General features: G+C 33.4%; 2 protein-coding genes and 1 non-coding gene across 12 annotated transcripts in view; 2 read left to right on the top strand and 1 right to left on the bottom strand.

Annotated features, from left to right (window-relative positions):
- Positions 1 to 51: 51 nt before the first annotated feature.
- On the top strand, positions 52 to 4269 carry LOC128993555 (dnaJ homolog subfamily B member 6-like). Its single transcript, XM_054417527.1, has 3 exons — positions 52 to 113; positions 2716 to 2917; positions 3489 to 4269. The coding sequence occupies exons 1-3, from the start codon at positions 94 to 96 to the stop codon at positions 3519 to 3521; spliced, it is 255 nt and encodes an 84-aa protein (XP_054273502.1). The 5' UTR covers positions 52 to 93; the 3' UTR covers positions 3522 to 4269.
- A 6424-nt stretch (positions 4270 to 10693) lies between these two features.
- Trnal-uaa (transfer RNA leucine (anticodon UAA)) lies at positions 10694 to 10776 on the top strand. Its single transcript has one exon. It is a non-coding gene; the product is annotated as a tRNA-Leu (tRNA).
- A 3460-nt stretch (positions 10777 to 14236) lies between these two features.
- The window catches only part of LOC128991744 (EEIG family member 2), a 118185-nt gene continuing 104431 nt past the window's right edge, over positions 14237 to 27990 (bottom strand). For 7 of the 10 annotated variants that reach the window (XM_054414901.1, XM_054414904.1, XM_054414905.1 and 4 more), the window contains exons 6-11: positions 26878 to 27100; positions 24374 to 24667; positions 20544 to 20737; positions 19617 to 19719; positions 17965 to 18032; positions 14237 to 14967 (exon numbers count right to left, since the gene is read on the bottom strand). In XM_054414901.1, the coding sequence (XP_054270876.1) occupies positions 17966 to 18032; positions 19617 to 19719; positions 20544 to 20737; positions 24374 to 24667; positions 26878 to 27100 (881 nt within the window). In that variant the 3' untranslated portion in view covers positions 14237 to 14967; position 17965. Of the gene's footprint in view, positions 14968 to 16893; positions 18033 to 19616; positions 19720 to 20543; positions 20738 to 22946; positions 23073 to 24373; positions 24668 to 26877; positions 27101 to 27990 lie in introns of those variants that run through there. The other 3 variants (XM_054414909.1, XM_054414910.1, XM_054414908.1) reach the window with 3 other exon arrangements.

Genomic DNA, 27990 nt, shown 5'->3' with positions numbered 1-27990 from the left:
ATTTCTGTGGTCCTTAAAGTCACTTCGTATTGCATTTTCTCCAAACTTTTACATTTTTCTAACGTCTACACTTTCTTGATTTCATCCTTCACGATGATTTTGGACTTCGTCCGGTAAGTATAGATAGGTACAAGTTTTAACATTTATTTTGACGGTATAAGTTTGACTGCTTGATATGGAGGAATACTGAATTGTTTGTTAACTGCTCATGACTTGCATTTATTCGTATTTTCCTTGAATATGGGAGTGTTTTTAATGTTTTGCTAAGTGTTTTAGGGTCAAAAAGATTTAGTATGGCTAAGGTTTGCTAACTGGGTTGAATATAGGTACGGCATGGTTGCATACACTTGTAGTGAATAGGTCTTTGTTAAGTTGTAGACATATATGATTGGTAGGCCTATGCTTCACTTTAGTAGTTAGTAAATTAATAAGTTAAATGAGATTTGACTTAAGTTTGTGCATTACCTTTTTTCATTTTCTAGTTAACAATTCAAAATGTATATAAAAAATAAAAATCCCAGATCAGTTTTTGTGTTGCTCTAAATCTAAATAAACACTAGCCTAACTTTCCTGTTCAATGACCCTTGCTTGCGTTTGGTTTTGAATTACTGTGTAATATCATAGATAAAAGGAATATAAACAATATTCAGAAACTAGATTTAATCTACCTACCTTTACTATGTGTTTCAAAGCTGCCTTTACCCAAGTCTTGTGAACACTCTGGGATGAATTGATTAGTTTAATGATCCAATGATTGATTTTTTCTCTTCTCCGGTGCTCCACCTCGTTGTGAGTGGCTTCGTCTGTCATCTCTAGGTCGTCACTGAGAAGAAGTGGACCTAGTGTTGACAGATTCACTTTGGATGTTCATACTGTATATTGTTGAGATTAAGGTGCAGGGTTGTGTTGGTTCCGTGGTAAAAATATTTTGTGAGTGAGCAGAACACAAGTAGTTGACCATTGTCAGAGTTCTTATATCAGTGGCTTGCATGGTGGAAGTAAATAATGGCTTGCACTCTCTGGCCCTGGGAGCAGTTGTAGTAGCTGTAACTGTTTGATGTGATGATTTATGGCACTTTGTCTATTTCCTATCCCCCGACTACCTTTGAAAGTCACACCATCCGCAGAACGTTTCTGGTATGAGACCCACCTCCCTGTTATCTAGGTCCGTCCACAATAATTAGAGTTTAATATTGTCTGTTGGTTAGTAATTCTTTCTTTTTCAAGATTTTGTATCACCTTTCTTTTAAGTTTACGATTTACATTTAGCCTATTTCATTACTTTCAAAATAAACAAAAATACAAATAAAAATCACAGCTGTCGCTGCAGACGAAAAGTATGATCAAAATCAATTTATTACTGAAAGATAAATAAAATACAAAAGGTGTACAACATTTTATAGAAGAAAGCACCAGTAATTTTCAAAAAGAATCCACGCCTGTTTTTGGAAATGTGCCGACACAATTCGTCTACGTCCACTTACAGGCAAATTAGTCACAATTCAGGAACACACAAATACTGGCTTATCCTGAACGTTTGTTTATTTTTAGTGTTGTCAGACAATAGTCTTGTTAGCACCAACTTTCCAACTTGTTTTTTGTTTCTCATATGAAGAAACTCAATGGTGGCCACTGGCCAGCTTACAACAAGCTCTAAACAAATATCCCAGGGTATGAAAGATTGGTGCATCTCTTTTTATATGCACCTGCAAATGTTTAAGATTCAACTTTGAATTTATCTGTTAAGATGGACTTAGATTGTGTATCCAAAACGAATTAATGTGTAGCAGCCTACAGTATGTGATAGCTAAAATATCTCTCTATTCCCAAATTGAGTTCAATATAGGCTAGGTAACAAAGTTTATTACTTACAACTTTATCAAATCCATGGTAACCATCATGTCAGAGTATTTTCTACAACTTTTGGAACTACTAGCACATTTTTATAGCCTCTATTTTTACAAGTTTTATCTGCTGCTTATATACCTACTATTTTATAATTTTCAACGTTCATGATGGTCCTTAACTTTGTTTGGTGAGTAATGATTTTATCAATATTATAATGTACATTTTAATTATGTTGTTTCATTAAAGATAATTACAGGATTTCTTCATTTGGAAATTTCCTCTCCTCGAGTCCTCAAAGAGAAAAAAGATAGTTTTATATTTTGGTGTACCATATTGTCTTATAATAAAAAAAAACGTGTTTGGTAAGATGTTAGGATAATTTTGTTTGTGTGTTTTAGTTGTATTGAGTAAAAATGACTCGTAACAAACTGTTAACTAAACATAATGCAGTTTCAATCTCCTCAACTAAACCCATTCTAATGGCATTTACGAATGATTGGATGAGTGATTATGTTTCCATGTATAATAATTAATAATAGCGTGATAGTGTATTTTAATAGTGTAATAATAGTGTATGTAATATAATTAAGAAACTAAAAGTCTTGTTGTTTCTTGCACTTGATATTTTTTTAATGTGTTATAGGGTCAGTTTTGCACTCATAGTCTGTTTTATACTCATAATTAAAGCCTCATTACTGGAAATAGAACACATGGTATTTGGAGAATCTTATGTGGCGATCTTTTTATTTGTTACCAACGATATGTTACTGGCTGTGCTGTACTATGCACTACTTACATGCACCCTCAGTTAAATCTAGTAATTGAATCGAAAAAAGGTTGTCTTTATTAAAATAAATACATGTTCAGGGACCACCCGATCCTCTGTTTGCTCGCTGCCGGCTGCACTGCCTCGCTGGGGTACGTCTGGATGACCAGAGAGCGCCCGCCTGCACCTGCACCAACCCCACCACCAACCCCACCACCATCACCCGCCTCAACACCGAGCCCCTCAGTCAGCTCCTCGTCTAGCGACAGCCAAATCTTCTACCCTGCGGAGGAGGAGCTGGACGTGAGTATTCATATTGATTGAGATTACAAGCGTTAAAAGTGTAGTTTAATTTCTTAGGAAAGCTTTCGCAAAAGATTGAGTTTAAGAATGGAAGTATCATGTAAAGAGTATCATAAAAACCAAAAACACTGTTCGATGAAACAGTAATAGATTGTATATTATTAATGCTATGTATTTAAAAGCAATGGCATGGGGTCTGCCAACAGAAATATTTCAGATTTAAATACGGGAATTTGGCATATTATATGTATCATAGCATTATGAGTGAAAATAAAAGTGGTTACTCATAATCAAAATACAAACTTCTAGACTTATATTTTTTAGTTTTCCAATGATTATTTTCTTACAATCTAAAGATTAAATTTCATGTAAATTGATATATTTACTTGACATTTAATCCTTAGATTGTACGTCTCATATTAGAGGATAATCTCAAACAAAGATCCCTTCCATGAACGAGTCTAGCTGGTTATTATTTAGTTGGAACTGAGAAGTATTCACTATGAGTTCAAGCCAGAAATACATTTTACTAATGTATGTGCAAATATGTTTACAAAACGTTTGGCCACAGGTGCAGGTGCAGGGCCCCAGCGGGGACCATTAAGACACACAAGCTACAGAGACCCAAACACCCACGACCATCTAGGGTAACAGTGCAGCCGGACAGTAAGGAGGAGTGAACAAACAGGCTAAGGAAAAAGTGGCAAAGAAGAAAAGGAAGGGCCATGCCCAAAAGGCGCAGAACACAAGCAAAGAAGAAAAGGAAGGGGCCATGCCCAAAAGGCGCAAAACGCGCAAAGAAGAAAAGAAAGGGGGCCATGCCCAAAAGGCGTAAAGAAGAAAAGAAAGGGGCCATGCCCAAAAGGCGCAAAACATGCGCAAAGAAGAAAATATAAAGGGGCCATGCCCAAAAGGCGCAGAACACGAGCAAAGAACAAAGGAAAGGGACAGAAAACCCCGGGCCGAAACACACTAAGAACAAATAAATCGCATCCTAGGCTAGGGGATCATGTACAAAAGGCGCACAACATGCACAAAGAAGAAAAAAGAAAAGAAAGGGGCAACAACAAGAAACTTAAAAAAACTCAGGTCCAAACACAGGAAGAAAGTATAAATAAGACAAAATCTCTGGCAAAGAATCATGCTCAAAATCCCAAGAAGGATGAGCGAAGGAGTCAAAAGACAAGAAAGGGGCAGCAACAAAATCTTCGGGCGTAACACACAAAGAAATAAGACTAAATCTCAGGCGAAAGTATCGTGCTAAAGTCAGAAGGATGAGCAAAGAAGTTAAAAGCAAAGAACAGGGCAGCAACAAGTAACTAACCTATAAAGCAAACAAGATCAATAATTGACAAACCTCTAAATTTTTTATGTTGAAGAGTTACATTTGAAAAAATAAACTCTATTGCAATGAAATGAATCTCTTTTGTCTTGCTATGAAATTAGTAGGTAAAAATTTATATTTAAGAGTTTTGAATTCTTCCTTTAAAAGTGAAAAATTGAAATTAAAACCGTTGGCACACTAAACTAAAAAAAGACATACATGAAAAAGTTAATGCAAATACTTTTTCTAAAAAAAATATTTGGGTCCCACCAACTTGGGCCCATCAACATTCTTAGTGATGACTTTAAAAAAATTTATTTCGTAATATTTTGCTTATGAATTTGAATTCACAATACTTATTCTTATTGAAATCACATTACACTAACACTAAGTTGAGTTTTTAAAAGAACGAGATGCTAGCCCATCCTACCTACGTACGGGAATTGAGTACCTAGTCAGTTAAAACTGTGTACAATTCAGAACACCGTATTAACACAAAATATTTTCTTGCAGTTTTAATGGGAAAAATCCTCTTGTAAATAAATGTTGAGTGGAAAAATATGTTTTATTCCATCAGGCATATACGATAATATGCATTTTAAATACGATAATTTTACACTAAAACAGCAATTGTGACGATGTGAAAAGCGTTGAAGTGAGATTTGCGGCCGATTCGCACACTGATTATAAGTAGCATACAGTAGAGAGTAATAGCATAGATAAAACATACTCGTAATAGCTTTGACTATTAATATAATGATTCAGTATACAATAGTCAATGGTAATAGTCAATTGAGAAGTGAATAGACCTAGTCAACAATACCACATTCTTTCGCATACCTGCCTCTTCCGTAATTATTATCACCACAATACAATTACTCATACTATACACAATTTCCAGTAGGTATGAATTAAAACTACCTAAAATAACACGATATTATCCAATAAAATTCACAGTAGGCCTACACGTAATATAATTTTGGTGTCCTAACATCATTAAACGTATCAATTTCACTGAATCGATTGCTAAATAAATAAGAGTAAATAAAGAAAAGTAAACACATTAACAAATAGTTTGTTTTGAATAAGCTGTTTGGTTAAAATAACATTCATTTGAAAAAAAGAACTGGTCACATGTTGAAGGAATTTAAAAAGTAAACACGCTAGTAAAGCTATTTAGCTATATGTTAATAATCTATACCGTTATCAGTTCTAATAATTACCCACCTATTGAATTAACCTACATCGTTAATTCCCATATTAATTTATTAAAAGTATAAGATACTTATAGTTGAAATAAAAGAGATATTTTGCCTACATCAGCGCCCCCACACGCAACCACAACTAAACACACTCCAAACAATCTTTTTTTTATTCATAAAAGGATGGTTTGTCTAATTAATTGCAGTATCCTAGGTCAATGATGCCGCTGTGTTCAGTCTATGTCACCCATCAGTTTATCTTTGTATAAAACCCGGCTGAGGATGTGGCACAATTTAAAATCGTGATTCCCGATTATTCTTGATCTCCTTTTCTATTACATCAATATTTCTGAGCCTAATCCAAACAAATTGTAAGCAGATTAACATTAATTGTAAACAAAAAGCTACCAAGACGAATTAATACATGTAAATATTGTTATTTTCTAACTCTTTCCTAAAAAAGTTGAGCAGTAAAATGATTCACATATCCTTTTCTTTTAAGACTCGTGTAGACTACTACAGAGCCTCGATTTGTATACAGCAATGGTTTTACTTATCTCTGTGGTCTAATTATATCTACTAATCTTACTTATTTCCTATAATCAATGACCAAATAGTGAATAAAAATAACTTATAGTTATATAGAATATTTTTATATTCAACCAGCTGTTAGTTAAAACAAATTATATTGCACTAAAACAAATCAAAGATTGCTTTACAATAGTTATTTGTGTAACTAGTGGTGAAAGTGGCACTTTGCTGCACACGAGAGCAATGTTTACGCATGAGCCGCAGGCGAGTGCGGAATGATCTCGAGTGCAGCAAAGGCCTTTTTCACTCGTGTTACACATTATATTTTTCCTACAGTCACTATAAAGCATATAAATAATTAGTCTTTCAAACACTATACAACACGTTTTTAGGTTCAGCTGGCAACACAAATGGTGCCCTAGAGAAAGTAGTACCCGCGGTCCGTATCACTCCGCTATTTTTCCTCGGCAAGAAATGTGGTCCGCGTTTTGAGAATATAGTTCCGTATGTTTTTGTAATTTGAAGTGCTTTCCGCGCCTAAAAAAATTCTTTAAAGGTATTTTCTTGTTTATTAAGATCGTAGGAATGTTTTAAAAACGTTTAAAAGAAAAGTCCAGAAAGTTCAGAAAATATCGAAACTATAAACACAAAATGACAGGTTTTAAATCGTAGTTATAATAGTCAATCAGCTGTTCATAGTATTATTATCTTTAAGTGCTGCCAACCTATTTCCAAGCGTACACGGATTACGTGCATAATAGAACCACGCTGTTTTGTGTTGTTTCGTTGGAATCCTGATGTGCGGCAAAGTATAAACCGTACGGCAAAGTATAAACCGTACGGCAAAATATAAATATGCAGCAATTAGAAGCTTTCTGTACTATAAACAGTACAAGGAAGCCAACTTTGTCGGGTGACTGTAGGAAATAGTTATTTGTGTAACTAGTGGTGAAAGTGGCACTTTGCTGCACACGAGAGCAATGTTTACGCACGAGCCGCAGGCGAGTGTGGAATGATCTCGAGTGCAGCAAAGGCCTTTTTCACTCGTGTTACACATTACATTTTTCCTACAGTCACTATAAAGCATATCAATAATTAGTCTTTCAAACACTATGCAACACGTTTTTAGGTTCAGCTGGCAACACAAATGGTGCCCTAGAGAAAGTAGTACCCGCGGTCCATATCACTCCGCTATTTTTCCTCGGCAAGAAATGTGCTCCGCGTTTTGAGAATATAGTTCCGTATGTTTTTGTAATTTGAAGTGGTTTCCGCGCCTAAAAAAAATGATTAAAAGGTATTTTCTTGTTTATTAAGATCGTAGGAAGGTTTTAAAAACTAAAAGAAAAGTCCAGAAAGTTCAGAAATACCGAAACTATAAACACGAAATGACAGGTTAAATCGTAGTTATAATAGTCAATCAGCTGCTCATAGTATAATTATATTTAAGTGTTGCCAACCTATTTCCAAGCGTACACGGATTACGTGCATAATGGAACCACGCTGTTTTGTGTTGTTTCGTTGGAATCCTGATGTGCGGCAAAGTATAAACCGTACGGCAAAGTATAAATATGCAGCAATTAGCAGCTTTCTGTACTATAAACAGTACAGGGAAGCCAACTTTGTCGGGTGACTGTAGGAAAAATAATTTGAACATCCAAGTATTTTACTATTTACATTTAACTAGTTATTACCCACGGGTTTCACCCCGTTTGACTTCATAAGTCTATAAAACTATTGATTGGTTAGGTTAAGCTGAAATAAACAAAACAGAATACAGTAATACATATACAAATAAATAAGTACAGCTGAGGCATTTTAACATTAGGTATATGGAAAGTTCCCTTTAGAAAGGAATTTCGACCTTTTATGAAATAATGGATAGTTTTGCGCAAGGTTTCTCGTCATGACGAACATTTTAAGTATATGGTTTATGGGGGTGTGACTTGTAGTTTTCTCAAAAGTTCATGGGTACGCTTGGCTTTATATATAGATTAATCTGTCATCCTCTTACCGAAGAATTGAACGTATCAATGATCAGCATTACCGCATTACACATACATAGTATAAATGTCAAACCTTAATGTGTCTTTTCATTTTTATCCAAATGCTGAATTTGTGTTACAAACGCTGAATGTTTACAGCTGTTATGTTAAGCAAATTATATCATACCATAATTTATTTTTGTAAAAAAATACGACCGGCTTCAAAATGTTCTAAAAAGAATGAAATAATTTCAATAAAGTAAACTTTTGTATTAGGCAAGCTCACGTATTTCAAGTCGGCGCGGCTCAAACTGCAAATATGATTGAAATTAAATATTGTGTGTGTATTTTGAAAATCAATAAATTGTAGCTGGATAACATAAATATATAAAAAACATACTGAACTGTTTTGTTTATATATTAAAGGAAATATTTTCTTGTATTTTATGTTTACTTCAGAATAAATGCATTATGAAAATAACACACACAAATGAAATGTTCTATATGAATAGAAAAATAATTTAGTTTGATATTATGATAGGGAAAAGAAGCTAGTTTAGTATTAAAACGTAACTTTTCCAAGTTAGAAACATTTAAATGCGTTATAATCTTTTTAAAGATACTCGTTAATACCACTATAATGCCGATCTCTGATGACGGTAATAAAATAACACTTAACGCATAACTATGAAAAAGACATGCAGATTAACACCTTTAGTTATAGATAGTCACCTGCCTGCAATATGGACACACTCTTTCAATTTTGTATCAAAAATCATCATAGAGCCGCGCCGACTTAAAATACGTGAGCTTGCCTAATACAAAAGTTTACTTTATTGAAATTATTTCATTCTTTTTAGAGCATTTTGAAGTCGGTCGTATTTTTTTTACAAAAATAAATTATTTCATGATTTTTAGTGACTGTATAATTTGTTATATATTAATTACTTGAAGTTTTTTGATAAGCAAAACTGCTTGAAACAATCAAAAGTGCCACAGAACAATCATTATTTTTAAACTGCTTGAGTCACCTGTTCAGTTTACATAATCAATGGGTATAAAAATTAACATTTTTGGATTTTCCTTTAAAAAAAAAAACAAAGAGTTGTCCATTACATTAGGCCTAATGAAAACAGAAGGTCTTTCCTAGAGACATTGAAATGCCAGACATCGTTTCCTGCAATTGGTGTACTTCTACATTATAAAACGAAATACAGTAATGTCTCAAGCCTTTTGGAACAATAAGAAAGTTATTCCACCAGCAGTTAGCCACCAGCACTAAAAAATCTCTTAAAAGTAGAAAATTGGTTGTTATCACGTTATTGGTATATCACGTACCTTTGAAAAATACGTGTATGAAAGATTGGTTCAGCTAAAAGTGGTGTAAGGGGTAGGTGGTTTTGTTTGCTCAAGATGTAGTCGAAATTGCAAATCAGCTTCCCATTTCCGAAGCAGGCATAATATTATAGACAGTGAAGAATATTAATAAACACTCCACGTCTTCAAATGCATGTTTAGTAATAAAAATATTTAACACTTTTAAGACGATTGACGATTATGCAATCTCACACCTCTCATGTCGTTTAAGGAATAATTGCATCTAATTTATGTTTAGACCTCTTTTACGAATGCTTTGGTTTTCACAATACACCTTAAATTGTCAATATCATACAGCTATTCACTATGTTTTTATAAGTCAGAACATTCAATACTCAAAACAGAATCATACACAAATCAGGTCAAACGTTGAAATACCTTTTTTATAGTCACCAAAACAAAATGCATTTTTTCAATGTAACTTATTTAGTCTCCATGGCAAGAAATAGTTTATTAATCCATATGAAGCAACTGTTTCATGAAGAAACTGTCTGTAGCTTCATTTAAATGGTTTCAACTAACAGCTGTAGGAATGTTATTATTATTTATTGCCTTCTCTGCACAAATGTAAACAATCTGCACAAATGTAAACAAAATGAATGTTGAATATTTAAGGTTTTCAGAATTTTTCACCGAAACAAATATTATACTTAAACATAATATATAAGGTACCAAATAGAAGCTCTCCTGGTTATTTTGGTGGTGGAACCACTCTGATCGGTACAAGAATCACAGAGAAATTGGTGAACATACATAGAAAAAAAAAACATCGCCACAAACAAATTCGAGAACCTCCTCCTTTTGTTGGTAGTGGGGAAGTCGGTTAAAAAGCTAGTTTAGAATTTTAGCGTCGGCTGCTAGACTTAAAAAAAATTGAAACTCAATTTCTAAAAAACTTGGACCCTAAACTAAAATTATGGCTTCGACATTCCCTAGTTCTCAACATTATCTTTCTTTTAACACAAAAATCATGAAAATCCGTCAAGTATGGTTGATTCAGAATCGTGAAATAAAAAAAAACCCTGTCATATTTTCAATCAATATAGATTACTTGTCCACATGAAAAAGTTTGTTAGGTAAATTAAGAATGAGTGAATGGAGAATGTCTACCGAAAACGAATGACTTTTAATTAATCGTAGCAAAACCGAAAATATTTGTAGGCTTTTAGGTTTTATTTCTTTAACCTTTTGAACAAATCAAACAACCCTGGTACTTAGTTTTTTATAAAATAAGATGATACACAGTTTTCATATTAACGTTATTAATTCCACGAAAGTACAAAATCTATTTTTTTGCTAGGATCGGCACTTGTGAAACGGTACTAAACCAACATCACTTATTTCAGCCCGAAGCTCACAAGTCAGGTTGGCCGAGTGGTCTAAGGCGCCAGATTTAAGCTCTGGTTCCCAGTGGGAGCGTGGGTTCGAACCCCACACCTGACACAGACTTTTTATTTCTAGATAAATTGTTACATTTAGCGCGATATGTCAGTATATAATTTTAAAGTTGATAGACATGTTTTTAGAATATTTTAGTTTCACAAATACAAGTAATTTGGGGGAACTCCACCTAATATAAAAATTCTCTTCTTATGTATAATAGATTTTAGTTCTTACACATTAGTTTATGCCATGGTTTAAGCTATCAACAAACAAACAAAATATGGGGTAACCCCCTTTTTACCTTCCCCTTCCCTTAGGGAGGGAATGATTTTACTGAAAAAATATGTGTATGGAAACGGATGTATCTTAAGGTAGGTATGAGATATCTCAGATATCTTGATTTTGTAAATTTTATTTTGTAGAGCACATGCATGTGCACCAACTGTAGCATGGGCATTTTAATCCACTAGTTATAGGGTAATAATGTTATCACACAATTTAAGAAAAAAAAAACAATTATAATTAAAAGAAAAATATTTAAAAACTGAATTTGTGTAAATCCATGATGCAGTGTCTAGAATACATAAATACATTAACCTTCAAAATAAAAAAAGGGTTATTATAGATTATCTCATATAGAACCTTAGTTACATCCGTTCCCGTACTTTTAAATATGTGAATATCAATCCCGTACTTTTAAATATGTGAATATCAAACTTTCGGTAATCGAATGAAAGGAAACACAATTAATTCTGTTGGGGGGAACCCCACCAAAATAAAAATGTCTGTTACATAGGCCTATTTAAGATGTTTTAATTATTATTTAAAAGTAGGCCAAATAACAAAACTTTTAATACTAAATTTTACCAATTTAGCCAACCAACTCCCGGCAGGGGGAGGAGGGGGATAGTAAACTTTCGGCAAACGGGGCCAGTGTAGCACTTAATTATTTTGTAAAATAACACTGCATAAAAAATATTTTTTCTATGTGTCATACATCAAAATGTTCAGGAAATACTGTAGAACCCTTTTTGGTAAATAACTGAAATTTGATACATTTTTTGGAATTCCTGTTTCTTTATGGGTGGAGTGTGCCCCCTTAGTAATAAAAATCCTGGGGTGTTAATTACTTAAATAATATTCAATACCTTTTATTATGGTTGTTACCTGTAATATTGTATAATTTGCCTTTTAACTTTTGTAAGCTATATTACGTTCATTGGTTATGATTTTCTGTAGGTACTGAGCCTAAAATTAAAGTTTTATACTGTAATTAATATAAAAAATAACTTATTCACACAAAAACATTCTACATTTCAGCATAAGCCTTCTCCAGGAACAAAAATAAAAATTAATTAAGCAAAAATCAAAAATACATATAATTTATAAGAAAGTAATAAAGAAAATTTTGATAGAAAAAAAATTGTGTATATTTTTATTTTAATATATTTATATTAAGTCTCAAATTTAGACCAGATGGTGTTTTGGATTTAAGTACAGTATATAAATTATGAGCTTGCTCAAGCTGTCTTAATTTTAAGTCTGATGCGTCTTTTCTTATTCCTTTAAATGAATAACACTGTTGAATATTTTGAGAATAATCTTTTTAGCGAATTTCCCTATAGGGAAGTAGCTATTACCATTGACTTTATATCTACACACCGTAGGTGGCACGATAAAACCTAGGCCCGGGAACAATTTACTTTTTCATTTTGATGTCCCCAGAGGCCAAAAACACCATTCGTTCAAATTTATATATATATTATTATATACACGTCAGTGAACTTGAGTAATTTTTGTCCGATTATGATTTAATTTGGTTTAAAGGTAATTGGTTAAAGGCGGGTTAAACTTGAATGAGTTTGCAAACCAGCATGATCAGACCATGGAAACGGGATTTTACAGGGGGTTTTAAGGAGTAAAAAATGGTTTTCTCATTTTTGATCCACAAAACACAAAATAGAGATTAAAAAAAAAATTATTTAGTATACCAAAGTGTTTTTGTACAGTTATTGGTAATGGAGAAAATTAAAAAAAATTTTAAATTTAAAATTCCCACGTTATTCTTATGGAGAATACTGTCAAATGTTGTAGTTTGCTTGTTTATGGATATATATTTTGATCAAACTTGTCAAATTTATTTATTTTATACCAAGCTATCAATATTTTACTAAAAAAATATACTTTATTAGTTTCCTTGTAGCAGCAAACCTAGGTATACTCGTTAATCCTAATGTTATTTAAATAGATTTAATTGAAAATCAATTCAGACAAATGGGAATTCGCTTAGTCAGTAGGTTTGCCGCGGCAACTAACAACTAAAATAAAACGTAACTTTAGTAAACTTGAAATACTGCCTTCATGTGAACAGCCCAAACCTAATACAGTAATGAACCAGTTTATTATTTTGGAATTGTTGTTGCCTAGATTTGTCTGTGATGAAGAGCTGTTTTGCCAAGAGACATCAACATACTAGAAGCTGTTGAGATCTCATAATGTATCACTTTTAAGCTCAAGGTAGTTTTTTTCTTTGTAGCATTAAGTGTTTATAATTGATATTTCTTAAAAATAAAAATAAATTATATTTCATTAATCTGTTTTTAAAATGGAAATAAAATGCCCTTATGAAAGAGACCAAGTTAGGACTAACAAGGACTCTGATACTTAATTTCTTCATAAACCATATATACTTTGTAAACCGGTTGAGTCTGCTACTAACCCTGCAACTCGCCAGACGAAATCAGTATTATTATCATGATTGCACTGAAATCAGTATTATTATCATGATTGCACTATCTAAATGTTTGTATATTCATACCATATTTATTTTCGTGTTGTGCTTGTTTTAGTGGTGTTTTTGACGAGTTGCAAGCTTTGTGAATGTTGTCAGATGTAAACTATTGAGCAATCTTAATCGTTGGTCTATGATGGGGGTTTGTAAAACCTATTAATGTCTTTGGAGATTGTACAAACATGAAGCCATGAGCCAATTTGCTGATTCCCCTAGTTGGTACCCATCAAAATTACAGTGTCTCGATCATTGACTCTGGACACAGAAGTAGACATCCCATCTACAAATATTATTATCATATGGACCGACCAACTGTCGCTATTTTTTTTTATTAAAAAGAACTAGTCTTGTGGGTTGGACACAGATTGAGCTAGCCTAAAATTATTTTTTTATTTTATTGTCTCTGAAATTTAACTTGGTTGAAAGTCTGCATATTCGACAGAAATTACCCTATTTATTTGGAGCGCCAAGGTCTCGATCATTAACAGAGTTGCCATGTCAGTGCTACTTTCAGTTGTATTTCTAGCTCAGAGGGCTTAGATAAGGTAGCAGCTGATCTCAGTGAGTATCGAAGCCATCTCTTTCATTCAAAACTCGTCCTTCAGCCTGGTGTGTTGGTGTTATAGAAATCTAATCTAATACTTCTCTGGGACTCTAACTCTGTTATGCCTCCTCTATGTTATGATATACTATACTATTGTAGAGAACAGGGTAAATGATAGTACAAAATAAATTCAAAACTTATTTAATACTCTAGTTATCGCAGTAACCTTATTATAATACAAACATTGCTTGAAACAGGCTTAAAAAATGCATACAAACGACAACACGTGTTATGGTTTAAACCACATTTACAACAACACAGACACTCCAGTTATTTCTGTACATATTTTACATTACGAGTATAAAATTGGGTCAACGATAGTATATTGACATTAGGAAAACGTTCACAAAAATTTGACTGGAAAATCGTAAATTAAAGCAATAAAATTTGGTACATGATTTTTAATCCATACCTTAATACAGTGTTGAATTTAATCTAAATTATTCACGAATACATACAAATAATAAAATATTACCATTCTGGAATTCAAATTACTTACGTAACAACACCTTAATTAGAATTTTATACGAATAAATTACAGAACAGGGTTATTCATAAGGAAATCCTAATGGAAATCCAACCAACATTTATTTAGGATGTTCCATTCATATTTATGAAATATTTTTACACATTTTACAAAATTAACATAAAAACAGTACAGAAACAAAATTGATGCTTTGTCCAAAACTTAACAATATCTCATTATAAAATACTAAATAATAATATAATTACTGTGCATTTTATCAGAAAACTACTTCTAATTTGGTAAGGAAGAAGTGGTCCCAAACATATAATCACTGGTGGGCTTAGACTAGCTCGGAAATTGTATTTCTGCTCCCAAAACAAATAGCTTTCTCTGTAAAACAAAATTAAATTAATAATAAAGCAAAACAATAAAATACAATAGTTATTAATGTCCACTTATCACAAAAAAGTAAGAAATCAGAGAGCACCACTAAAGTGGGGACTAACAGACACTAGTTGTGTAACCAAACTGCTTTCAACTCTGGAAATAACCTCTCTGTACCTTTGTTCTTTTACATCTTTGTACAATGAATATTTAAATCTAAAGAATCCTAATGATCTGGTAACTTAGATCTAATTTTCTGTAATTTTGAGCTTGAAGCAAATCAAGTATAAATGATTAGTTATATTGTAATACATCTAAGTTAATATGGAAGTTCTAAAGGAATTGGGTAGATTAAGGGATTGTTAATTTACAATTTTTTTATATTTTTATTATGACCATTGAATTTAGAATCTCGATAATATATTATCTCAATTAAGTTTTTTCTTTAATTTGTTTGTCAAGGTTTAAAAATTTAAAGTAAAAAACTGAGCATTTAAATGTAGAAAAAAGTTTAAAATACCCCCGCTGCAGCAAACCTGCAGACTAAGCGAATTTCCATTTGACTGATTGGATTTACACTGAAATGTCTACTTAAAAATATAACATTTATTCTTGATTTAAATAGAATTAGTTTAACAAGTACTTAGGTTTGCTGCATCAGGGAGGGTAAAACTGTTTTTTTTTGTAAAATGTGAATAGTTAGTAAGAAATAAAAACATTTTCCAAATTTGATCAAAATATGTTCACAAACAAGCAAACTACAACAGTTTACTTATTCTCCATAAGAATAACATGGGAATTTTAAATTTACAATTTTTTTGAATTTTCTCCGTAACCATTAGGCGCATAGTAACGCTTCAATATACTAAATTATTTGTTTTTTTAAGCTCTACAAAATGGTTTGGAAAGAAATTGCTAAATTTTATGTTTTTTGGGTCAAAAATGGGAAAAACCTATTTTTACCCCATAAAACCCCCCGTAAACCCCCGTTCCCATGGTCCGATCATGCTGGATCGCGAACTCGTTCGAATAAACGTACTTTTACACGTTTGTACCAAATTTCATCAAAATCGGATTATTTTTGCTCGAGTTATCGTGCTGACGGACACATATATATATATATATATAAATATATAAATATATATATATATAAATATATATATATATATATGAATTTGAACGGATGGTGTTTTTGGCCTCTAGGGACCTCAAATCGAAAAAAAAAATCGGTCCCGCGTCCAGGTCTTACCATAAGTACTACGGTAATAGCTTATTCCCTATATGGGAAATTCGCTAAAAATATATAAAATGTAGGAAGACATGGTAAACTGCTAGACATTCTAGTTAAACTGTTTATCTGATACAATGAAATAAGCATTCTTATGTTAAATATTTCTTATAAATTCAATAACAAAAGCTATATTACTACCTGATCAAGTACCTTACGTGTTATATATTTTCTTTTTCACAATGGTAAAATTTAAGCCATTTCAATTATCTTAAAGTGCCATACACTATTTAAGATAAAATGGTGATATAAATTTGTTAACTTCCCATAAAATTTTAAAAGCACAAAAACACAAGTGAAGTTCAGAGACACAAAACATTAACTCATAATAATATCAACAAAATAAAGAGGTTTTAAGTTTATCTTTTAGGTACAGTAAGCCAGTAACTAATTTAATTTGAGGCTCTATTCTACCTCTGCTATGCTGTTATGGTAGCCATTTCATAGAACAGTATTAACAGTATTATACAATGGTAGACAGTGTTTATATTTCTAACAGTTATTTTCAATGTTCATCTATGTTCAAAAGAACCCTAAAGAGGGGGAAAGCTTATGTAAAAACTCTTAGTTCAGTTCTTAAACTCAGAGCAAGAGAAAATCAGCTGATCGTTCTTCCCTTGCTCGAAATAGTATATTTTACTACCAGTTTTTGACTTGCATGTAAAACACTATCTCACCCCGAAATGGGACTTTCGTGACGAGTATTGAACGATACTTTTTATCACAATAAAAAAAACTAATTCATCAAACTTAAAAAAAATATGTGATCTTCAGTTGTAACTTTGTTGATGTCAGGCAAAGTATTGTTTGTCTAGCGAAAGTAATGTTTATGTCAAGAAAAGTCAGCTGATCACTATTTGTTTTTGGTGTATGGAAATTGACAATTTTCGAGGATCTCAGATGTATGGAAATGGGCTATTTGAATACAGAGTGATGAAAAAATCATTACTACACAGACAGTTAAAAAATGTAGAAAATTATTAATAGCCACTTTCTTAGTATTAAACAGTATAACTTCCCAATTCTGGGAAACAATGATAATCCATAAAGTTTATAGAGTAGGGTTAGAGTGCAGCATACATGTTAAATAGAAGCTTGAAGAGTTCAATCAGCTCTAAAGAGCATTGGAATTACATTCTATCAGATATTTACATCTTTACAAAGTTGCCATCGGATAATGTGTACAAATAATATAACAGATTGGCTTTTTTGTAGAACTCTGCTTAAAAAGATAAACTTGAAACATGATTTAGTTAAGTACCCAAATACAAATATTGTAACAACATTAAAATTATTAGCTATAGACCGACCAAATACAAAAGTGGTAAGTGGAAATATTTGTTATTAAAAATAGTTCCTCAAAACAGTCAAAACCAAATTAATATCACACATTGCTCATTAGGAAGCAAAACCATTACAAAAACAATGTAATTTATTATCATCATCAAAATACATGAGGGGTAGAGAGATAAAAGGGTAGATTAATAAAAAAAGGTAAATAAAGGAAGATTAAAAGGAAGACAATTTCGCAGCATAGATTTCGATTGTAGGAAGAAAGTTGAACACAATAATTTTATAAAACCATGAAAGCTCTTTCGTCCAAGGTGAGGTTACATGAAAATGAATCGTAAAACCGACAAATTAATTACATATCACAAAGATCGGCATGAATTAGTTGAATACAAACCAATGAGAAGGTTCACACCATGCTTTACCTCAACTTGACGTGTGGACGAACTTAGCACTGTTCAAACGCTCTTCCATCACTATATAGCAGTACTGCCTAAACACAAGCACAGAGGTAAAGCTATCATATATGTCTACTTGGATAGGTGACTAGTTACAAATAACCGGCGATATTTTCCATTACTTCACCACCATTTCGAGGATGTCTAAATTAATTGTGAGCAATATCACATGGAAAACATTACAAATGGTGAGGAGCGAGTGATTTTCATCAAATATTTAGTGGAATTCAGGTAAGGTTGATTGACTAATATAAATAGACTAACCTAACATAACCACAAGGAGTATCTATTTATCAGCAACAAAACAAGTTTGAATAGTTATGTTTAAAGGCATTTTTTAATATAATTTGTTGAGTATAAAAAAGTGAGTATAACTCTTTCATGGCTTGTTTAGAAACAAGTTACAAGTACTGAAACAATTAATAGGTTAGGTTCATTTTAGATAAGTGAATGCTTTGTTGTATAAGTTCATTGGGGTGGTGAATTAATGGAGAATATCCACAATTGTATTCTCATCCCATATTTGTTTATTGTGAAAAGTTAGAAAACAAGACATTTTGTATAATCATTCTTCAGTTGAGTGACTAATTTATCAATAGAATAAACCACAAACAACTTAACTATGCCTAATAAATATTGTCATACTTTAAATGTTTAGACTAGTGGAGGTTGACCTTTTATGGACACTAAGATTGTTGATCTAAGGATTTTTCAAAAAACCTAGATAGTTTTAATACAAGAGTAAATAGTTTCTAAGTTGGAAATCTTTTTTGGAATTTGAGTTCAAAGTTGTACAAACCCCATCTTCGCTCAATGTTTGTGTACTAAAATGAGGCACTTCTGCTCTTTTGTACTAAACTAAAATCGTCTATCACCTCTCTAGTGTGTTTAAATGAGCTTTTTAATCAGTCATAAACCTACCACTATTTACGAGTAATTTGAGTGTGATATTAAAAAGTATTTGTAAAAAACTGTTTATAAAAATTCATCTCTTTTGAAACAAAAGTAAAAAATGTTTATTTAATCTGAAATTTGATACATATTTATACATATTTGTGTTATTAATTTTTTTACTACGGGATTATTATTTTGCTTTAATTACAAAAGAATTTTGTTTGCACAAAGAGACAATAGTTAAAGTATAGTAAGTAGTACATAGTTCCTCATATATATGTGAGTTTATTACACAAAATCTAATGAACTGTTACAAATTCTTGTTAACTTAATTAAGCTTCCAAAATTAAATTAAAATGCAACACGCCTTGATTATCTGAAAGTATACAAATTGAGACAACTTACATAAATAAACAAAAAATTAATATCACACTCAACTATCCTCCAACTAATGAAAAATCACAGTAATTTTCCTTATTAACTTTCTAAACAATCAAAAACTAAAACCTTTTCTTTACTTATTCAAAGATAGTTTAACAAATTATAAAATGTACGCAAAATAAACAGAGTATTTTATTCCTGTAACAAACATACAATTCTAAGCCTGTCAATTTCAATGTTCACTAAGCTTTTTACAATATGTACCAATATATATATATATATTTATACAAAAATAGTTGATAGACGAGATGGTAACTCGGGTGACGTGGCGAGGCTAATGTTACCTATCGTCCATCACGACTTGTTTGAACACGCCCAGTGATTTGACTTCGTGGCTGCCTAACGCCGTCGTCCCATCTTTGGCAATGTATAGTTGGAGACCTGACACTGGAACATAATATGTTGAATAATAGAAAAACTAAATTAAATACGGTACATGGTACCGTCATGATATTAAATGATATTAAAAGTCATGGACAGGAAACAGAAAAAGGGGGAAAGAAAAAAAAATGGCAATAATCCAGAAACAAAAAAGTGAGAAACTTAAGACACAAATGAGAAGAGCAAAAGATAAGGTATTATTGTGAGAGTTAAATGAGATAAACAAAAGAAAAGGGCAAGAAGAACTAAGGACAAGAATGAGATGAGGGATGGACACAGAATTAGGGTTGAAAGAGCGAAATCCTATGTAGGCATAAAACAGGTATTAGTGGGGCAAAAGGCAGAGTCAGAGCTAAAGGGGGAGGTCAGAGTAGCTAAAGTCTATGATAAAAGTTTTTCAATTTCGTTTAACTTTGGCTTGTGGTGTTAAAAATTCTTTTTAGACCTAAGTGATGAAATATACTATATCTTCTTCCTTAGATATTATGATAGTCAATAGAAGAGCATATTATGAAATATGATGCTCTTTCAGTTTGGCTTGGGGAAAAGTTTGCGTAATTGACAGAAATGTAGGATTGCCGACACACTGTGTCGGTGACTCAACTCCTTAGTGCTAATTCCATTCTACAGTGGCTACAACTTTAACGTTGGGATGGGATGTGTACTTTTTTCTCAATAGTCAAGAGGTAATAATGTAATAGTAATCAAAATAAACCTTTTCAAAAATAAGATTACTAATGTTTATCATCCAAGAATATAAACTAAGGAACAAAATGTAAAACAAGAATTTTTCACTAAAGAGTATATTGATGTTCAATTTGTTGACTTACTCTCAGTCTCGGAAGGTTCCAGGTTTGTCTCCTGGATCAGCTGGTCTATGAGAGGGTCCGGGTTGACTCTAGACGCCTCCACACGACCGCCCCCACCAGAGCCTTCCTCCGCCGCCTTCTTTCGCCTCTCCAGCGCCGCCTTGCCTCTGTCCAGCGACCCCGTCTCACTCAGACCCGATCCTGACGACGCGTTCCTGCATGACCATACTGGCTACTTAGTAAATGGGTGATAGTGATGGAAATATGATTTGTTCATTTAGTCTATGTATATATCAAAGTGTAAGTACAGTAGAAACTCACTAATCCGTCACTGACAGGACCAATAAGAATGGTTGAAACGCATAAAAGGTTGATTTTCTGAGAATAAAATTTTTTTACCAAAATACTAACCGATACGGTAGGTTAATTTAAACACATGTTTAAAAATTATGGTTTGAGGTGATACAACAAGAATATTATAAATAGAGTTAGCATTAAATTTACCAGGGTATTGTAGACAAATCAATACTTAAATCTATTAATGCAAAATCTATTAAGGAAAACTTCACCAACATGTATTCTTAATTAAATTACAATAAACTACTTTGATTGTAAATACTTAGCATGAACATTGGGTCTAACCCAAAAACTAGAATGTAAAATTTAGAAAAAAATTCTTGAACCGACAAAATGTGTATACTGCTGGGTGTAGGTTTTATTTGAAGTAGCTTTTTAGATAGATTGCACATTAAGAAACATCTTCCTCCAAACAAATTTTAATTTTATGTGTTCTAAAATTTTGTTGCAAACACAAAACATTGAAGTAATTATTTTCCCTGATCTTATTATCTGGTCCCATATAGTGCCTGGGCAGTGAGCGTCTACTGTATCTAATAAATCTCAAAATCCGAAAAAGAGTATTTAAAAAATTGATGTTATCTAAGAAATATTTTTTATGTTCATAAATTAATCTTCATGTTTCAACAATCTTGAAAGGCAAAGTAAAAACTTTCTCAATAGTGATTATAATATTTAAATTAAAAAGTGTGTTTGCATTCATGTTCCTGTGTAAGAATAAAAATGTCAAAACTATTAAGCCTGTGTCTGAATGTTAATCTTTTAAGTACTACTATTTTTAAAATGTACATCTAAAAAATAATAGTAGTAATATTATTGAAATTTATACTACTCAACAACAATTAAACCAACAAAAGCATCATGATGCATTATAAATAGGAAAACAATATAATGAAGCAAACTACACAGAAGTTACATTAATGTAGATCAATTTGGTCATGCAGTTCTGGATTAGTCAATAATTTGGCATGTGCAGTTTAAAAGAGAAATGACTGTAACACTTCAAAAAGAATATATACACAGGAAATTTTTCCATCACCAAAAAATAAGTTGCAAACACCATTAAGATAGAAACTTACTGTTCTTAAAAAAACGTCAGATTAAACATAATGTATTCTATGCAATTGTATACATCACAGAACATAGTAATAAAAAAATTTCAAGTTCAACGATACTTTTTGTTTTTTTACATTTGGTTGTATACAAACAAAAAAGTTGTATTTTAGAAAAGAATGAGCATCTTTAAAACTTGACATAAGCTCACATTCATCAACAAAAAACAAAAACGGTGTCACCAACTAAGTACACTTTGTCTCAAGAACATAAAGTTATTAAACAAAATCACAAGTTTAAAATAGTGAAAATATTAGAATCAGACGGGTATTTTGATTGAAATTGAAATTATTTCTATGCCCCACTAAAAGTAGAGTTTAGAGACTTCCAAGATAATTATGGTGTGATTCAAAATTGCAAAGTTGTAATGATGGCGCGCCCAATGAAAAAAACCTTACAAATTACATAAAAAAATCTGCTAATCTAAACTAACAGGGATCAGACCTTGTAGGCATTACCAAACAGAATAGGCAAAAATTCAGTAGAATTGCGACAAATACTTACCAGTTAACCAAATGAAACAAATCAAAGGATATTAGAAATTTTTCTAAATTTCCTGCTTGCATACAACATTCTCATATAATTCACTGACTTTTTCCTGATCATCAAAAGATTCACACACAAATTCTTGTTTTTTTTTTCAATTACCTGGTTTGATAGAGAGTTTGGGTAAAATTTCAGAACAAATAGAACACATGGGTTTTCAATTTAAACACAGTGTTCTTTTATTCTCAACAGGTGGTTTGGACTAGCAGAACTTTGGTGAATTTAAAATTGGAAAATATATTCAAAAAGGTTAGCTCAAAGTTATGATGACTTAGCAGCTTTATACGATTTTATTACATCCCTACAAAACTGGTAGAAACTGAATTTAATATAAAAGTATCATCAAAAGTTGAACTTTCAATTCAACATCATCTAGTGACAGTTCATGTTGGTAACATTGACACGTACACTTGACTGGTGCGCCGTATGAGTGGCGCCACTGGCGGGACGGCGTCACTCTCCTCCGGCGCATCCTCGGGACTGGCGACCGTCGGGAGTTTGGAGTTACTCTCAAACACCTTACGATGGCCTCCCCTAGAACCACCGTAGCAAACACCATAGTATACCCGTAACACACACCAGAAGTACAATATACCGTATAAACCACCAGCCCACCATAACACCACCAGCTAAGTACATATAGCGTTCGGCACAGCTTTCACAAGACTCCTGAAGGTTATGAAAATGTGAATGTGAGTAATTGGTTAGAACTGAACATTTATTCCTTATGTATGGGAGACGATATGGGAACTAGTTTACAGACTTGAAAATGAGCACTGAGAGGATAATAGGTATTTCATCAGTTAGGTGAAATATTGAAATTATTTTTGAACAAATATTACAGACTTATCAAACTAAAAATTATTATGAGATTTAAAAAATTTTAAATTTACATCCTAAACCATTAAACAAATTTTTTACATCACGGGTAGTTTAATGTCTGAAGACTCGTAATTCACATTTTAGTGTCTTTTGAACGTTGACCTATTACAAGCCAGCCAGTGTTAATATACCATAGTAATTTTACAATGTATTCGTTTTGAATAAATTATATTTATTAAACGGGTTCCAAAGATGTGTCTTTGTTTATTAAAAACCGTCAAAGTGCAAAAGCAATTTAGTCAAACCTATAAAAGGGGAAACATGAGGATAAGGGTTATGTTTGCTGATGAAATGAGGAGAAAACATCAGATTCCCTGTTCCTTCTGATGGTTCAGATGGGAACTTACGGGTAGTGTATTTTTTTTATTTTTTACTTAGAGACTGAAAATTAACTTGAGTTTTAAAATAAGAGACTGAAAATTAACTTGAGTTTTAAAATAAGTTGTTTACAATGTTGGTCTTCAGCCAAACAGAAAAATACAGAAGTAAACTTAATGTTACATTTGAAATTACATTTGTTAAATTTGAATATGTGCAGTTTGTCTATGATTTACAAAATAATTGAGTTGAAGGTCTTGGTTAGTAAATCTAACAACAAACAACGGGTTACAACAAGGTAACACTAAATAAACAAGCCATAATGCTCCTTTGGCATGACGTCATCAAAGGCGACGGCAATGATGTAATGTTTGCCGTTTGTGATCAGTTGCTTGTTTTAATCTTTTCTTGGAAAACAAAAATATAACTAAAAAAATAACATTACGTAATTGCCGTCGCCTATGATGACTTCATGCCAGAGAAGCAATGGCCTGTTTATTTAGTGTTGCTTTGGTTTCAAGTTTTACAGGACAAATTCAGAAGAAACAAGACAGAATGCAAGTAAACCGCAGCTCCCAATCCACCACCAAACCTCGGCAAGCCTTCACCATGCCCATAACAATCATGTCAGTTACCTCTGGTTAGCACCTTCATTGGGCAGCGAGGCCGCTAGGGGGGACAGAGGGCAGGGGATGGTGGGGGAGGAGGAGGCTCGGGGTGAGGGACCTGACCAAGGGGGGAACCTGAAGTTGGACCCCGGGGGAGGCCTCTGGGGGGTGCATAGTAGCAAGGGAGAGGGGGGGTTGTTGCTCCGCAGCCTCCCATTGGTCTTGGTGGGGCTGAGCCTTTGGCGAGGGGAGGGAGGGGTAGTGGTGGGTGTGGAGGGGATAGGGGCGAGGCGGGGGTTCCACCCAGGCCATGAGGGGGACCTGAACACACAAACACCTCAACAAATGTTTGAAAAACAAAATAAAGAAATAAAAACTTAAAAAATTAACTTTTTGCTAAATGAAAATTAAACACAATACGTAATATGAGTAAAATAATATTTTCATTCTTAAAAATTAAAACTTGTTAGGCCTATCAGAAATATTCAAAACAGAAAAGAATTGTTTGGTTAGTAATGTTATTACATAAAACATAGGATTTCATGTAAACAATGGGAGCTAATAAAAACCAGAGCTCAAGGTTCTCTAAGAGGTGTTTAATCTGAGGCACTAGGCGTATGTATGTAAACAATAATTAAAACATTTTAATAAAACATTGAATTTTACATACAATTAAGAAAATTACGAGTTAGTTAAACCGTTAAACATCCTAACTGCAAAGGGATGTTTCAGGGAAACCTAAAATACAGTTTTGAATGTTGTCGAGACCCAACAAGATGCATTTGCATGCAAAGCTCTATGCTTATCCACCTCCAAACCTTTCCAGAACAAAGTTTTTGTTAGCTCCCATCAATCAATCAATCTGTCTGGATAGCATTGAATACTGCTTTGCAGCAGTGGTGTAGTGGGGTGGGAACAGCGTTCCTTTTTTCCAAGGAACCCATAGTAGAACGTCGATTATCCGAATTAATTGGGGATTGGGGGTGTTCGGATAACTGATTTTTCGGATAATCGGTCATTGACTGGAAAAATACGGGGAACGGGAAATGACGGGAAGGGATAGCGGCCGGCGGTGATTTGCCGTTTTCACGTCTGTGGATAGCCTACTGTACAATAATATAAATTTTATTAATTAACATCCAGATTTATTTTTACAATACAGCAACAAACATGTACAACAGTACTTAGAACTGCACTATCAGAATGTGTACAGAAAGAACACATTCACGTTTACGTTTGGACGACATAGTCAGTGTAGAATGAAACAGTACAATAGAAACCCATACGAACTGTCACTGTCGAATGCTCACAGGCGACTGAGACTTGAGAGAGACGGAGACTAAGTCAGTGGGAGTAGGAGTGGTGCGCACGGCCATAGCGCACGACAATTTCGTCACGTATGCCCGCCCCGCCTCCCGCCTTAGCAGCCGTGCGGTGGCGTAGCGCTACGGCCAGTCGTGATTGGCGCGCGATTTTATTGATTTTTGCTTCTTTCTTCCTTTCGGTTAACCGACGTTTCGGATGACCGGGCTTCGGATAATCGACGTTCTACTGTATTGGTAAGCAACCTGACTGGGACAGTGGTGTCGTCCTGTAATCCAGCAACTAGGAGGTCATGAATTGTGGATATTTATAGGCATGCACTGTGGATACGATAATCCCTGGTGTGGATTAACGTCCGCACGCCTACAACTATCCGCAGTACTATCCTGATAATTAGACCAATTCGTTAATACCAAGGCAAAAATGTCGTTTGGATTCTGCTATAAACTGTAGGTCCCTTAGTTGTCATTAGCTGTATGGGCTATTAATTAACAGCTGTGTCTAAAAGGAATATTTCGGCCTTAGTCACTAACAAGACTAAAGGATCGCGCCTCTTCACTCATATTTGGGTTAAAAAAATACCCGCATATTGGCGTCCCCATCTTAAATAATTGATATTTATTATTTTTCCACGACATTGGCAAGCGATCCTGCACTGGAATATTTACGACTACACCACTGCTTTGCAGCACCCTCCAATCTTAAGCTAACTGACCTGACATTCTTATAAGGAATCAAATATAATATAATCCATCTAAAGTTGTGGTCAAAGACCAAAAATTGAAGTAGTAATCAATTCATAGAATAGTCATACTTTGCTTAAGATTTATAATTAATATTCCTCAAATGTGCCGATTTCTTGAGTTCGATGCATGCAAAATTAAAGCGCTGTTGTCTACTTTTGTTCTCTCTAAGGGAGATTTTTCTGCTAAAAGGATTTCTTGGAATGTCCCAGGACAATCAAAGTTTAGGAAATAATAGTAACAAAGTAGAACTGAATCAGAGATACAATAGAACCATCGTGTCATGGATCATGGATAGTGTCAACTAGAGTGATGAGTAGGATGTGCATGCGCACAAACATTCTTCCTCCACCATTATCTTTTGTTATTTTGTACAGACATTTAGAACATTTCCAGATATAACTAATACAAATGTTGAGAGTGGGGGAAGAGATTTCTGTCTCTCCTGATTGACACAATATTTACCTGATGTGTGTAGAGTCGCCGGAGCTGGACTGTCTGCTATGTTGACTGTTGAGACTACCGTAGCCGCTGCCCTTGCTCAGCTGACTGGTGTTGGAAGAGTTACGTGAGTGTCCCGGAGCTGCTTCGTGGTTCTCCTCAGCCTCCGCCACGCCAGGCCCCGGCCCCGCAGTGGGGACAATGCCCAGGTCTCCAGGCTCCAAATGGGGGCCGTCTGGCACCAGCTCTGCAACCACACAGCTCAGTTGTTGTTGACATTACAGTACCTTGATCTTTGTGGGTTGAAGATCTTAAGTATCAAGTGAAAATAAAATAAAAGAAGATTTTTAGCAATCTTTTGATATTGAAGAAATAAATGTTGTACTCCTTATTAATTTTATTTTCTAGAGATCAAACGATACCTGAGAGTACAAAATTAATTATGTACAATACTCCAAATAGAATTTAACCAAAAGTTTGCAAGAATGTTAAAACAATACATCCTAATTCTAGTTGTTCACTACATAGGTATTTCATTAGGTTTTTACCAAAAAGTAATATTGTAGTTTTCATTTTATATCTACGTAGTATTCATGAAACCTACAATCTTACTCTTTGAATTATGCCAGAAAAACACACTATAGAATTCCTCTCAGTAAATTGTAAAATATTATGAACCTAATTCTTAATACAGTAAAATCCCTTTCAACCGCACCCTGATAAGCCTAAACCTGGATTAACCAAAACCATAATCAAAAGGTCAAATCAATTATATCCTTTGTTAGTAAATCCAGGTATTAGATCCAGGTTGTTGGCCTGGCTTGGCCAATATAGGTAGAAAAGAAATATAGATTTTGTGTAGGCCTACACAGTTGCAAATTTAAAGATGGCGGTAATTAAAATAACATAAAACAATGTTTTTGAACTCTTTGAACCAAGATATAATTTAAATTCAACAAAAAAAAAAGATTACCCAAAATAGCCATGTCCCCTTATGTCAGTTAATTTGGATTTTACTGTACTAACTACTAACCCTTCCAGGAGCACGTCCTACCTTGAATGCTCTTCGCGGTCTTTAACACAACATGTTGCCTTCCGGAGATCCAGCCAAAGACGTAAACTAACAAAGTAGCCGCC

This window comes from Macrosteles quadrilineatus, unplaced genomic scaffold (assembly GCF_028750875.1).
Source record: "Macrosteles quadrilineatus isolate MER2022 unplaced genomic scaffold, UCM_ALF_1.0 Scaffold_4__1_contigs__length_99947679, whole genome shotgun sequence".
Taxonomy (NCBI): domain Eukaryota; kingdom Metazoa; phylum Arthropoda; class Insecta; order Hemiptera; family Cicadellidae; genus Macrosteles; species Macrosteles quadrilineatus.
Note: the sequence above shows the minus strand (reverse complement) of the source record. Positions and strands in the feature narration are given on the sequence as shown.

Coding starts and splice junctions, on each gene's coding strand:
- LOC128993555 (XM_054417527.1), top strand. CDS start 94: ATGATTTTGGACTTCGTCCG. Junction 114..2,715: donor ATGATTTTGGACTTCGTCCG/GTAAGTATAGAT, acceptor ATACATGTTCAG/GGACCACCCGATCCTCTGTT. Junction 2,918..3,488: donor CTGCGGAGGAGGAGCTGGAC/GTGAGTATTCAT, acceptor GTTTGGCCACAG/GTGCAGGTGCAGGGCCCCAG.